Source organism: Coregonus lavaretus (assembly GCF_964263955.1).
Source record: "Coregonus lavaretus genome assembly, chromosome: 5".
NCBI lineage: Eukaryota > Metazoa > Chordata > Actinopteri > Salmoniformes > Salmonidae > Coregonus > Coregonus lavaretus.
The window spans coordinates 35,999,648-36,012,451 of record NC_139992.1 but is presented as its reverse complement, the minus strand read 5'-3'; the positions used below and the strand labels follow the sequence as shown (position 1 = coordinate 36,012,451).

The window sequence follows — 12,804 nt, the reverse complement described above, 5'->3', positions numbered from 1 at the left end:
GACATTAAAATGGATTCCATGAGTTCATCTGACTCTAGGGAAGTAGATAAAGGGCTTCATTGCCAAAATCCTGAAGAATCTCTTTAAAGCTACTGATGCACTCAAGTTTTAAAGGAAAGATTCACCCATTTAGAATGTTATATCATATTTGTGCATCTCTGAGCAATGTTCTATTGATTCCCGGGGTCATTTCATGTTTTCATGTGTACCGGAGCGATTCGCCCTTCAAGCAGGCAGAAATACAGTCGGTATGTAGAGTTTTGCATTATTTTTTCCACTAATTGGTTTTATTTCAAAATGATGCAAAACTCGCCATACTCGGCGTTAGTTCTGTCTGCTTGAACGGGGAATCTTTCCTTTAACATCATTATGGCTGTGTTTACACGGACAGCCCAATTATTAGTAAAATATTTGATCTGACTGGACAAAAAACTATTTGTGTAAACACAGCCTATCTCACCAAGATCAATAGATCATTTATTTTCAATATATACAGAGGTACAATATAAATATTCAAATAGAAGCAGGAGATCATTAGTTAACGAAGCCAGATGAGGAAACTCAGACAACTACATTTGACCTGTGTAGAACACAAGCCTGTTGGATAGTATCCTAACTCCTGTGGCGCACGTCACGTGACCGAGATGGACAACTCAGGAGATAATCAGTGTTGTGAAGAGAAAAACAACTCTCACACAGGTCATAAAGACTGAGGTTTATTATATAAAAGTTAACAGATTCTGTCCTTGTCCCTGTGTAATAACAGTCAATATTTGGTTACCTTCTTTTGGCAGAAACAGATGTGAGCCTCATTTTATCTTATCGAAGAATCAAAACAACCGAACATGCTGCTTCACATAGTGGCAAATACAAAAACAAACTCACACTTCTATATCCACTCATTACATTGCGAAATCCAATGTTGTGTGCTCTTTTTTCACACATAAAGCAATTATTTTGAAAATGAAATGTAATCAACAGTGTCAAAGCTCAAATGTTGGTTGCCATTTCATTTGACACCACACTCCTGGGAAAACAACACACCAAAATAAATATACTTTATTCAGGAAAACTAAACAACACACACTTGTCGACTGTCGGAGGAACATTTCAAATGAGCTCTCATTATTTGCCGAGTGAGGAGCTGAACTCTTCTCGTCCATCATCATTACCTCATCCCTGACGTCCACCACGCCTGGTTCTGGTGCTGTTTGACCACCGCCTGCTTCTCCTGGGGGCTGAAGTGCAGGATGGTCAGTATGGCTGCGAGGGTCTGCTGACGCCCCCTGGTGTCCTGAAGGGTGAGGAACTTGTAGATTACGTTCTTGAGGTACTCCAGGTTGGCCCCCTCCCTGCCCTGGTCCCTGTGCCGTTTGTCCAGCTGGCCCCGGAGCTCAGCCACCTCCTCGTAGTAGTGCTCCCCGTTGGCGATGAGCCTCCCCTGCAGCTGGTGCACGTCGTCCTCCAGCTGGTGCTTCTGCCGCCGCAGCGAGCCGATCTCCACCTCCTTTCTCGCCAGCTGCTCGACGTACAGGAGGAGCGTGGGCTCGTTGGGCCCCACCAGCCGCAATGCCTGGGTGATGATGTCACTCTCCTCCTGCACCGGGTCATCCATGTTGTTGGCGTTGTTGCTGCCGCAGTCCGCAGTCGCTCTGAAGTCCGGCACCGTGTCTCCTTCGTCGCTGTGGTGAGCTCTGTAACCAGCGAGACTGTAGCCGATAGACTTTAGCTTCTCCAGCTCCTGGTCCTTCTCTTGCAGCAGGCCCATGGTGCGGTCCCTCTGCCGGTGCAGTTCCCCCTCCAGCCTGAGGAGGCTCTCTCTGTACTGGGCCTCAGCCCGGTCAAGCTCCTGTTTATGACCCTGCTGCAGCATCCCTATCCCCTGCTGACACTCATCCAGCTCCCGGCGGTGCTTGGCCTCGGCCTCGTCGCCATGGATACGCAGGTTGATGTACTTCTCCTTGAGATCAGCCAGCTGGTCACGGGCCTCCTCCAGCTCTTTGGCCAGGCTGCAGTCTTTAGCGTTCTTGTTCTTCAGCACCACCTGCGCCCGCACCTTGTAGCGCTCAAACTCCTCCTTCAGCTGACGCAGTTCCTGCTGGTAGTAGAGCGCTGAGGCCTTCTCCCCGTCTGACGACTCCCCCCCACTGCCCGTCCCCTGACCCAGCCCCAGCTGCCCCTCCATCTCAGCCAGCTTCTCTATCTCCATGGTCTGCTCTGGGTGGTTCCTCTGTGTGGCTAGCAGAAGAAGCCTCTTCACCTTCTCCAGGCGCTCCTTCAGTACGTGCACGTCCAGGTTAGCCTCGTCCATGCTGAGGTCCAGAGGGGAGCCCCGGGTGGAAGCGGCGATGGCCAGGGTCTTGTTCTCCATGTCCAGCTGCAGGATGCGCTCTCTCAGCCGGTGGGCGTTCTGCTGGTCCCTCTGCCGGGCCTTCTCGCAGGCCCCAAGCAGCTCAGACAGCTCAGACACCCGCAACTCCAGGCTGGCCACACGGCCCTCCTCCAGCTGGGATTGCTCCTGCAGACGCTCCTCTGCCTGCGACGCCTGCAGACAGAGAGAGGACAGGCACATGGCAGCCATGAGACACAAATGGACAATGGAAGACAACAGTACATGTATTGTGTTCTTTCTTCCTCTCCCTGAAAAACAAGTGTCCTTATAATTCCATGTTGTTCTCTACTATGGCATTTATGTTTTATCAAGCTATTGTAGAAGTGCTCAAGAGATAAAGGTGCTCAAAGTTGACCTATTTTGCATACCCCCCACCATACAATGAGAGATCCATGTCTTCATCACTGGAAAAGATAAAGGATTGAGAATGATATAATTTAAAAGCTTACAAACAGGGTTGTCAAACTATTTCATAATTTCTTGGAAAAATATTGTTTTATTAAAAATTGTATTATTTACCTGAAACGTCAATTATATAAAAACGCGTGGACTCAGATTATTTTCATATTTACATATGCTGTAGCTTAGACCCTATTTTACATAATCTACGGTTTTTGTGTTGTGCCTGCCATCGGTTGAGACAACATGCTCTTGAATACAGGGTGGGTGTCAAGTTTTGGCTGACAAATGTTCTAAAATGGGAATTCAATTTTAATGTCAACTTTCAAATGGAACCCCAAAGATGATTGGAGGTCCACACATCAGAAAATGTTGACTTGAACGGGAATATTGGTTTTAAATTATACTTTCAATCCTCCATAGGAAACCTATTGAAATCATATAAATATACAGTGCATTCGGAAAGTATTCAGACCCCTTGACTTTTTCCACTTTGTTATGTTACAGCCTTATTCTAAAATGGATTAAATTGTTTCCCCCCCTCAATCTACACACAATACCCCATAATGACAAAGCAAAAACAGGTTTTTAGAGCGGAAATATCACATTTACATAAGTATTCAGTCCCTTCACTCAGTACTTAGTTGAAGCACCTTTGGCAGCGATTACAGCATAGAGTCTTCTTGGGTATGACACTACAAGCTTGGCACACCTGTATTTGGGGAGTTTCTCCCATTCTTCTCTAAAGATTTTGCATATTCTACCTTTATGTACCTATTCAGGATACATCACCATGAAGAGAATGATATTCATATCCATAATTATGCATTTCTGGACAGTACAGATCAGGGACCCATGATGTAATTCCGTTACCGGGTGTAAATCCACTTCACCTACTGTAGTTCAATAACCAAAAGTATTTTTTTTTAACTCAAGGTGTCATGTCATAGCTGACACCCATTCTTTCTGCAGACATCTTTGAATCTTCATTCAGAGCAGATATTTAAGAGTTTTTGGAAAACGTGGTAGCATAAAAAACTGAGGGAGATTTTACTGTAATTCTGTTACCAAACTTTGCATCTGCACAGTTCTTCCAGTAAATGTGTTTTTGTGAAATTCTGTGTGAATTGTTCAAAGTAGTCCTTGTGCATAGAGTTGTATGGTATGTTAAACTTTGACATTTACATTTACATTACATTTTAGTCATTTAGCAGACGCGCTTATCCAGAGCGACTTGAAATCAATGGTTTTAGTTTGGCATACACTTTAAAGTGAAATCGGAGTCAAAGCGTAATTCAGTTACCATGGAATTGCCTGTATGGAAAATGGGTCAACTTTGAAATCGGAGTCAAAGCGTAATTCAGTTACCATGGAATTGCCTGTATGGAAAATGGGTCAACTTTGAGTATCTTTATCTCCTGAATGTTTTGACATTCAAGTCCAAAAAGTCACTTTCTGACCACTTCTCCATGAGGAAACATGCATGGAAAGTGTTCTTTAAATCAAAAAGGGATGCTGTTAAAATGTGATTGATTTCAAATGGATTTACCCTGCAGTCTTCCCAATCATTACCATACCTTTCTGATCTCATGCTGCATCTGCTGCTGAAAGTGGTTATTGTGCGCTGTCAGTTCCCGCTGCAGCTCCTCCACCCGTGGGTCTGGCTTGTTCCTCTCTGACTCTGCAGCCTGCAGGCTCCTCCTCATCTCCTCCCTCTGCTGGGTCACCTCCTTTAGCCGGGCCTCATAATCGTGCTTCCGATCTGCGGCCTGTGTGACCTCCAGCAGGACCTCCCTGGCGTCCTCCAGCTGAAGCTCGGCATCCTGCCTCTGGCCTCTCTCCTCCTGCAGTAATTTCTGGAGCTCTCTGAGCATAAGGGAGTGGTTGCCCTGCTCCTGTTCTCTCTCATGTTGCTGGGTGATGACCCGGGCCTTGCTCTCCACCAGCTGCTCATGCAGGGCGTGGATCTCCGCTTCATGCTGCCTCCTGGCCTCCTCCAGCCTCCCCTGGAGCTCATCCATCTCCTGCTTGATCTTCCGCTTGTCGGCCTGGAAATTGGCCTCCATCCTGGACTTTTCCTGCGTGACCGTGGCCAGGGAGCTGGTCAGGGTGGTCAGCTGGGTCTTCAGCTGGAGGACCCTCCGGTCGGCCTCCATAGAAGAGGTGGGTGGGGGTGTTGGTTGCTGCTGAACCTCAGACCCTCCACTACTGCTGGAGCTGATACCGCTCTCTGACCCACTAGCCTCCTCAAACCTCTGCGACACTGAGGGGCCTCCTGGCCCGGTCGCCCCCATCTCTCCTGGGCTACTACCCTGCTCCTCTTCAGCCTGGTCGCCCTTGGTGCTCCCACTGGTAAAGCTGGTAGCAGTGTCGGCGGAGGCTGCTGTGTCCAGACTGTCCTCGCTGTGCATGGAGCAGTGATCATCTGGAAAGTCAGAGGGCATATGGCTGCTACTGGCAGAACCGTCATCTCCACGCTGGCTGAGGTCTACCTCCTGGGAGACGGTCAGTACCTTCAGACTAGCCTCCAGAGCCTCCTTCTCCTTCAGCAGGCTCTTGTAGGCCCTGACCACATCCTTGAAGCGTGTTTGATACTGGACCAACTGCTTTCTCTGAGTCTCTATGGTGTCCACAAGCTCCTTCTTGTTGGGGCCACCCACAAAGCTCATCCCAAACTTCTCCATGGCTCAGTGGGTTTTCGATTTTATTTTCAGTTACTTGACTTTCAGCTGGGATCCATGATTGCTGGCTCAAACAAAAACCCTGCATGGGATATACACTGCTCAAAAAAATAAAGGGAACACTTAAACAACACATCCTAGATCTGAATGAATGAAATAATCTTATTAAATACTTTTTTCTTTACATAGTTGAATGTGCTGACAACAAAATCACACAAAAATTATCAATGGAAATCAAATGTATCAACCCATGGAGGTCTGGATTTGGAGTCACCCTCAAAATTAAAGTGGAAAACCACACTACAGGCTGATCCAACTTTGATGTAATGTCCTTAAAACAAGTCAAAATGAGGCTCAGTAGTGTGTGTGGCCTCCACGTGCCTGTATGACCTCCCTACAATGCCTGGGCATGCTCCTGATGAGGTGGCGGATGGTCTCCTGAGGGATCTCCTCCCAGACCTGGACTAAAGCATCCGCCAACTCCTGGACAGTATGTGGTGGAACGTGGCGTTGGTGGATGGAGCGAGACATGATGTCCCAGATGTGCTCAATTGGATTCAGGTCTGGGGAACGGGCGGGCCAGTCCATAGCATCAATGCCTTCCTCTTGCAGGAACTGCTGACACACTCCAGCCACATGAGGTCTAGCATTGTCTTGCATTAGGAGGAACCCAGGGCCAACCGCACCAGCATATGGTCTCACAAGGGGTCTGAGGATCTCATCTCGGTACCTAATGGCAGTCAGGCTACCTCTGGCGAGCACATGGAGGGCTGTGCGGCCCCCCAAAGAAATGCCACCCCACACCATGACTGACCCACCGCCAAACCGGTCATGCTGGAGGATGTTGCAGGTAGCAGAACGTTCTCCACGGCGTCTCCAGACTCTGTCACATGTGCTCAGTGTGAACCTGCTTTCATCTGTGAAGAGCACAGGGCGCCAGTGGCGAATTTGCCAATCTTGGTGTTCTCTGGCAAATGCCAAACGTCCTGCACGGTGTTGGGCTGTAAGCACAACCCCCACCTGTGGACGTCGGGCCCTCGTACGACCCTCATGGAGTCTGTTTCTGACCGTTTGAGCAGACACATGCACATTTGTGGCCTGCTGGAGGTCATTTTGCAGGGCTCTGGCAGTGCTCCTCCTGCTCCTCCTTGCACAAAGGCGGAGGTAGCGGTCCTGCTGCTTGGTTGTTGCCCTCTTACGGCCTCCTCCACGTCTCCTGATGTACTGGCCTGTCTCCTGGTAGCGCCTCCATGCTCTGGACACTACGCTGACAGACACAGCAAACCTTCTTGCCACAGCTCGCATTGATGTGCCATCCTGGATGAGCTGCACTACCTGAGACACTTGTGTGGGTTGTAGACTCCGTCTCATGCTACGACTAGAGTGAAAGCACCGCCAGCATTCAAAAGTGACCAAAACATCAGCCAGGAAGCATAGGAACTGAGAAGTGGTCTGTGGTCACCACCTGCAGAACCACTTCTTTATTGGGGGTGTCTTGCTAATTGCCTATAATTTCCACCTGTTGTCTATTCCATTTGCACAACAGCATGTGAAATGTATTGTCAATCAGTGTTGCTTCCTAAGTGGACAGTTTGATTTCACAGAAGTGTGATTGACTTGGAGTTACATTGTGTTGTTTAAGTGTTCCCTTAATTTTTTTGGAGCAGTGTATTAAGAGGAACCATTGTTAGACAGCATCATAAAACAGTAGCAAGCTAACGTTAGTGCAAAATATATATTGCCTTCAGAAAGTATTCATACCCCTTGACTTATTCCACATTCTGTTGTGTTACAGCCCGAATTCAAAATAGATTAAATTGTTTTTTTCCCCCTCACCCATCTACACACAATACCCCATAATAACAAAGTGAAAACATGTTTTTAGAAATATTTGCAAATCTATTGAAAATAAAATACAGAAATCTAATTTACATAAGTATTCACATCCCTGAATCAATACTTAGTAGAAACACCTTTGGCGGCAATTACAGCTTTAAGTTCTCTTGGGTATGTCTATCAGCTTTGCACATCTGGATTTGGGGGATTTTCGCCCATTCTTCCTTGCAGATTTTCTCAAGCTCTGTTAAGTTCGATGGGGAGCAGTGGTTAACAGCAATCTTCTGGTCTTTCCACAGATTTTCAATGGGATTCAAGTCTGGGCTTTGGCTGGGCCACTCAAGGACTTTCACATTCTTGTTCTGAAGCCATTCCAGCATTGCTTTGGCTGTATGCTTGGGGTCATTGTCCTGTTGGAACGTAAATCTTCTCCCCCAGTCTAATATCACTTGCCCTCTGAAGCAGGTTCTCTTCAAGGATTTGGCTCCATTCATTGTTCCCTCTATCCTTATCAGTCTCCCAGTCCCTGCTGCTGAAAAGCATCCCCATAGCATGATGCTGCCACCATCATGCTTCACGGTAGGGATGGTGTTAAGACAGGTGATGAGTTGTGACTGGTTTTCTCCAGACATAGCACTTTGCAATCAGGCCAAAGAGTTTACTTTGTGTCTCATCAGACCAGAGACTATTTTGCCTTATGATCTGAGTCTTTCACATGCCTTTTTGCAAACTACAGGCGTTCTGTCATGTGCCTTTTTCTCAGGAGTGGTTCCGTCTGGCCACTCTTTCATAAAGCCCAATTGATGAAGTGCTGTAGAGTGTTGTCCTTCTGGCAGGTTCTGTCAGAGTGGTCATTGGGTTCTTGGTCACCTCCCAGATCGTTGTCTTTCTTGCCTGGTTGCTCAGTTTGGTTGGACGGCCAGCTCTAGGCAGTGTCTGGGTAGTTCCATATTTTTGTCAATTTCCCAATGATGGAGACCACTGTGCTCTTGGAAACTTTCAACACTCTAGAAATTGTTTTATACCCTTCCCCAGATATAGTTGAAGTCGGAAGTTTACATACACCATAGCCAAATACATTTAAACTCAGTTTTTCACAATTCCTGACATTTAATCCTAGTAAAGATTCCCTGTCTTAGGTCAGTTAAAATAAAGTGGTGATCCTAAGAATGTGAAATGTCAGAATAATAGTAGAGAGAATGATTCATTTCAGCTTTTCTTTATTTCATCACATTCCCAGTGGGTCAGAAGTTTACAGACTCAATTAGTATTTGGTAGCATTGCCTTTAAATTGTTTAACTTGGGTCAAACGTTTCGGGTAGCCTTCCACAAGCTTCCCACAATAAGTTGGGTGAATTTTGGCCCATTCCTCCTGACAGAGCTGGTGTAACTGAGTCAGGTTTGTAGGCCTCCTTGCTCGTACACGCTTTTTCAGTTCTGCCCACATATTTTCTATAGGATTGAGGTCAGGGCTTTGTGATGGCCACTCCAATAACTTGACCTTGTTGTCCTTAAGCCATTTTGCCACAACTTTGGAAGTATGCTTGGGGTCATTGTCCATCTGGAAGACCCATTTGCGACCAAGCTTTAACTTCCTGACTGATGTCTTGAGATGTTGCTTCAATATATCCACATCATTTTCCTTCCTCATGATGCCCTCTATTTTGTGAAGTGCACCAGTCCCTCCTGCAGGAAAGCACCCCCACAGCATGATGCTGCCACCCCCGTGCTTCACGGTTGGGATGGTGTTCTTCGGCTTGCAAGCACCCCCTTTTTCCTCCAAACATAACGATGGTCATTATGGCCAAACAGTTATATTTTTGTTTCATCAGACCAGAGGACATTTCTCCAAAAAGTACAATCTTTGTCCCCATGTGCAGTTGCAAACCGTAGTCTGGCTTTCTTATGGCGGTTTTGGAGCAGTGGCTTCTTCTTTGCTGAGCGGCCTTTCAGGTTATGTCGATAAAGGACTTGTTTTACTGTGGATATAGATACTTTTCTACCCGTTTCCTCCAGCATCTTCACAAGGTCCTTTGCTGTTGTTCTGGGATTGACTTGAACTTTTCGCACCAAAGTACGTTCATCTCTAGGAGACGGAACGCGTCTCCTTCCTGAGCGGTATGACGGCTGCGTGGTCCCATGGTGTTTATACTTGCATACTATTGTTTGTACAGATGAACATGGTACCTTCAGGCGTTTGGAAATTGCTCCCAAGGATTAACCAGACTTGTGGAGGTCTACAATGTTTTCTTTCTGAGGTTTTGGCTGATTTCTTTTGATTTTCCCATGATGTCAAGCAAAGAGGCACTGAGTTTGAAGGTAGGCCTTGAAATACAGTGGGGAAAAAAAGTATTTAGGTCAGCCACCAATTGTGCAAGTTCTCCCACTTAAAAAGATGAGAGAGGCCTGTAATTTTCATCATAGGTACACGTCAACTATGACAGACAAATTCAGGAAAAAAAATCCAGAAAATCACATTGTAGGATTTTTAATGAATTTATTTGCAAATTATGCAGGGGGACACGTCAGAAGTTTACATACACTAAGTTGACTGTGCCTTTAAACAGCTTGGAAAATTCCAGAAAAGTATGTCATGGCTTTAGAAGCTTCTGATAGGCTAATTGACATAATTTTAGTCAATTGGAGGTGTACCTGTGGATGTACAGTGTTGTGATACAATGAATTATAAGTGAAATAATCAATTGTTGGAAAAATGACTTGTGTCATGCACAAAGTAGATGTCCTAACCGACTTGACAAAACTATAGTTTGTTAACAAGAAATGTGTGGAGTGGTTGAAAAACGAGTTTAATGACTCCAACCTAAGTGTATGTAAACTTCCAAATTCAACTGTATACGCTACCAGTAAAAAGTTTCGATACACCTACTCATTCAAGGGTTTTTCTGTATTTTTACAAAAAATATATACATTGCAGAATATTAGTGAAGACATCAAAACTATGAAACTATGTAGTAACCAAAAGTGTTAAACAAATCTATTTGAGAGTCTTCAAATAGCCATCATTTGCCTTGATGACAGCTTTGCACACTCTTGGCATTCTCTCAATCTGCTTCATGAGGTAGTCACCTAAAATGCATTTCAATTAACAGGTGTGCCTTCTTAAAAGTTAATTTGTGGAATTTCTTTCCTTCTTAATGCATTTGAGCCAATCAGTTGTGTTGTGACAAGATAGGGGTGGTATACAGAAGATAGCCCTATTTGGTAAAAGACCAAGTCCATATTATGGCAAGAACAGCTCAAATAAGCAAAGATAAATTACAGTCCATCATTACGTTAAGACATGAAGGTCAGTCAATACAGAACATTTCAAGAACTTTTAAAGTTTCTTCAAGTGCAGTCGCAAAAACCATCAAGCGCTATGATGAAACTGGCTCTCATGAGGACCGCCACAGGAAAGGAAGACCCAGAGTTACCTCTGCTGCAGAGGATAAGGGGGGGGGGGGGGGGGGGGGGGGGGGGGTGATAGAAACTGCTGAGAAAACATTCCAGGGTGAAGGGGACTGAGAAACTGTTTAAAAGCCTCCTAAAAAGTGGGCGAAGCAAAGTGCCTTTGAGTGTCAAGGGGTATAAAAGCTGTATATGTGTTTTTTGGCGGTAGAGCTCTCCATGATTAAACATACAGATCATTCTTGCCGGTTGTGGACCTTTGTTTAATTCATGATTAAACCAGAGCCTTACACCCTCTGAGAATTATTCAGAGCATTAAGTTTGATTAATTAGAGATAGAAATTCTCGTGACAATTTCCCACTATAAAGCATGGAGGAGGAGTTGTTATGGTGTTGGGGTGCTTTGCTGGTGACACTGTCTGTGATTTATTTAGAATTCAAGGCACACTTAACCAGCATGGTTACCACAGCATTCTGCAGCGATACGCCATCCCATTTGTTTTGGGCTTAGTGGGACTATCATTTGTTTTTCAACAAGACAATGACCCAACACACATCCAGGCTGTGTAAGGGCTATTTTACCAAGAAGGAGAGTGATGGAGTGCTGCATCAGATGACCTGGCCTCCACAATCCCCCGACCTCAACCTCAACCCAATTGAGATGGTTTGGGATGAGTCGGACCGCAGAGTGAAGGAAAAGCAGCCAACAAGTGCTCAGCATATGTGGGAACTCCTTCCAGACTGTTGGAAAAGCGTTCCAGTTGAAGCTGGTTGAGAGAATGCCAAGCTGTCATCAAGGCAAAGGGTGGCTATTTGAAGAATCTCAAATACTAAATATATTTTGATTTGTTTAACACTTTTTTGGATACTACATGATTCCATATGTGTTATTTAAAAGTTTTGATGTCTTCACTATTATTCTACAATTTAGAAAATAGTAAAAAATAAAGAAAAGCCCTGGAATGAGTAGGTGTGTCCAAACATTTGACTGGTACTGTATGCCTCATCACATTTCTATCTCAGAGATCCACGGACAGTTCGTTGGACTTCATGGTATAGTTTCTGCTCTGACATACAATATCAACTGTGGTACCTTATATAGGCAGGTGTATTTCTTTCTAAATCATATCCAACCAATTGAATCGGCCACAGGTGGACTCCAATCAAGTTGTAGTGACATCTCAAGGGTGATCAAAGTAAATTGGATGCACCGGAGTTCAATTTGGAGTGTCATACCAAAAGGTTGTGAATACTTATGTAACTTATATATTTCTGTATTTCATTTTCAATTAATTTGCAAACATTTTCTAAAAACATGTTTTCACTTTGTCATTATGGGGTAGTGTGTGTAGATGGGTGAGGAATTTTTTTTATTTAATCAATTTTGAATTCAGGCTATAACAACAAAATGTGTAATAAGTAAAGGGGTATGAATACTTTCTGAAGCACTGTAACGTACCTTCTGTGTTAGTGCTGTCTACTTGTCTGTTTACTTTACAAGACAGATTTCAACCGACATGGACAGACGTGGTTATGGGCAGACTAGTTGCAAATAATAATAATGTATTATCGACAGCTAGTTAGCTTGATAGTTAGTTAGTTGTCATGTTAAGCTACACAACAATATCGAATGGTCTTCGCGAAAGACCTCTCTCTCGCCCTCTTCGACAGCATACCATTTGCAACAAACAGTTCGATACACCGATGTATAATCAAATTTACACTAATATAATCAGAATGTGCAATATCATAACTTTAAAGTAAACTCACCTTCAGAATAGCACGTCTCAACAAACGATGGTTTTCCAAGCTATTTCCTGTTCTTCACAGTGAGATTTTTTTATGTTAAAAAAAAAATGTACTAGAAGCAGTCTGTTAAAGCGGCCATCTTGCTAAGGTCGAAATAATTATTTATCTGTCAAATACAGAGAAGATTCTCTGTATTCAACATTCTCAATAAACTACTTCTGTGCACATTTTGATACTATACACTATATGCATTGTAAAATGAAAAGCTCAATAAACGATAGCTACATGGTGCAAAATGAAGGAGCGAGTCTGTGAATAAAGTTATGTGAAAGCGCTGAC

General features: G+C 44.6%; 1 protein-coding gene across 2 annotated transcripts; it reads right to left on the bottom strand.

The window, feature by feature from the left end:
- Window positions 1–451: 451 nt before the first annotated feature.
- On the bottom strand, window positions 452–12,575 carry LOC311129018 (GRIP and coiled-coil domain-containing protein 1-like). 2 transcript variants are annotated; one of them, XM_084161267.1, is made up of 3 exons: window positions 12,487–12,575; window positions 4,369–5,570; window positions 452–2,545 (listed from the first exon to the last, which is right to left on the bottom strand). In XM_084161267.1, exons 2-3 carry the CDS (start codon window positions 5,473–5,475, stop codon window positions 1,169–1,171), a joined length of 2,484 nt encoding a protein of 827 aa, XP_084017393.1. In that variant the 5' UTR covers window positions 5,476–5,570; window positions 12,487–12,575; the 3' UTR covers window positions 452–1,168. The 2 variants fall into 2 exon arrangements, with proteins under 2 accessions (XP_084017393.1, XP_084017392.1); XM_084161266.1 differs by lacking the exon at window positions 12,487–12,575 and having other exon boundaries at window positions 4,369–6,234.
- Between the last annotated feature and the right edge of the window lie 229 nt (window positions 12,576–12,804).

Excerpts from the sequence above, each read along its gene's own strand:
- LOC311129018 (XM_084161267.1), bottom strand. The coding sequence starts at position 5,475 with ATGGAGAAGTTTGGGATGAGCTTTGTGGGTGGCCCCAACAAGAAGGAG. Across the intron at positions 2,546-4,368 it reads TGCAGCATGAGATCAGAAAG|GCGTCGCAGGCAGAGGAGCG; the intron begins GTATGGTAATGA and ends CTCTGTCTGCAG.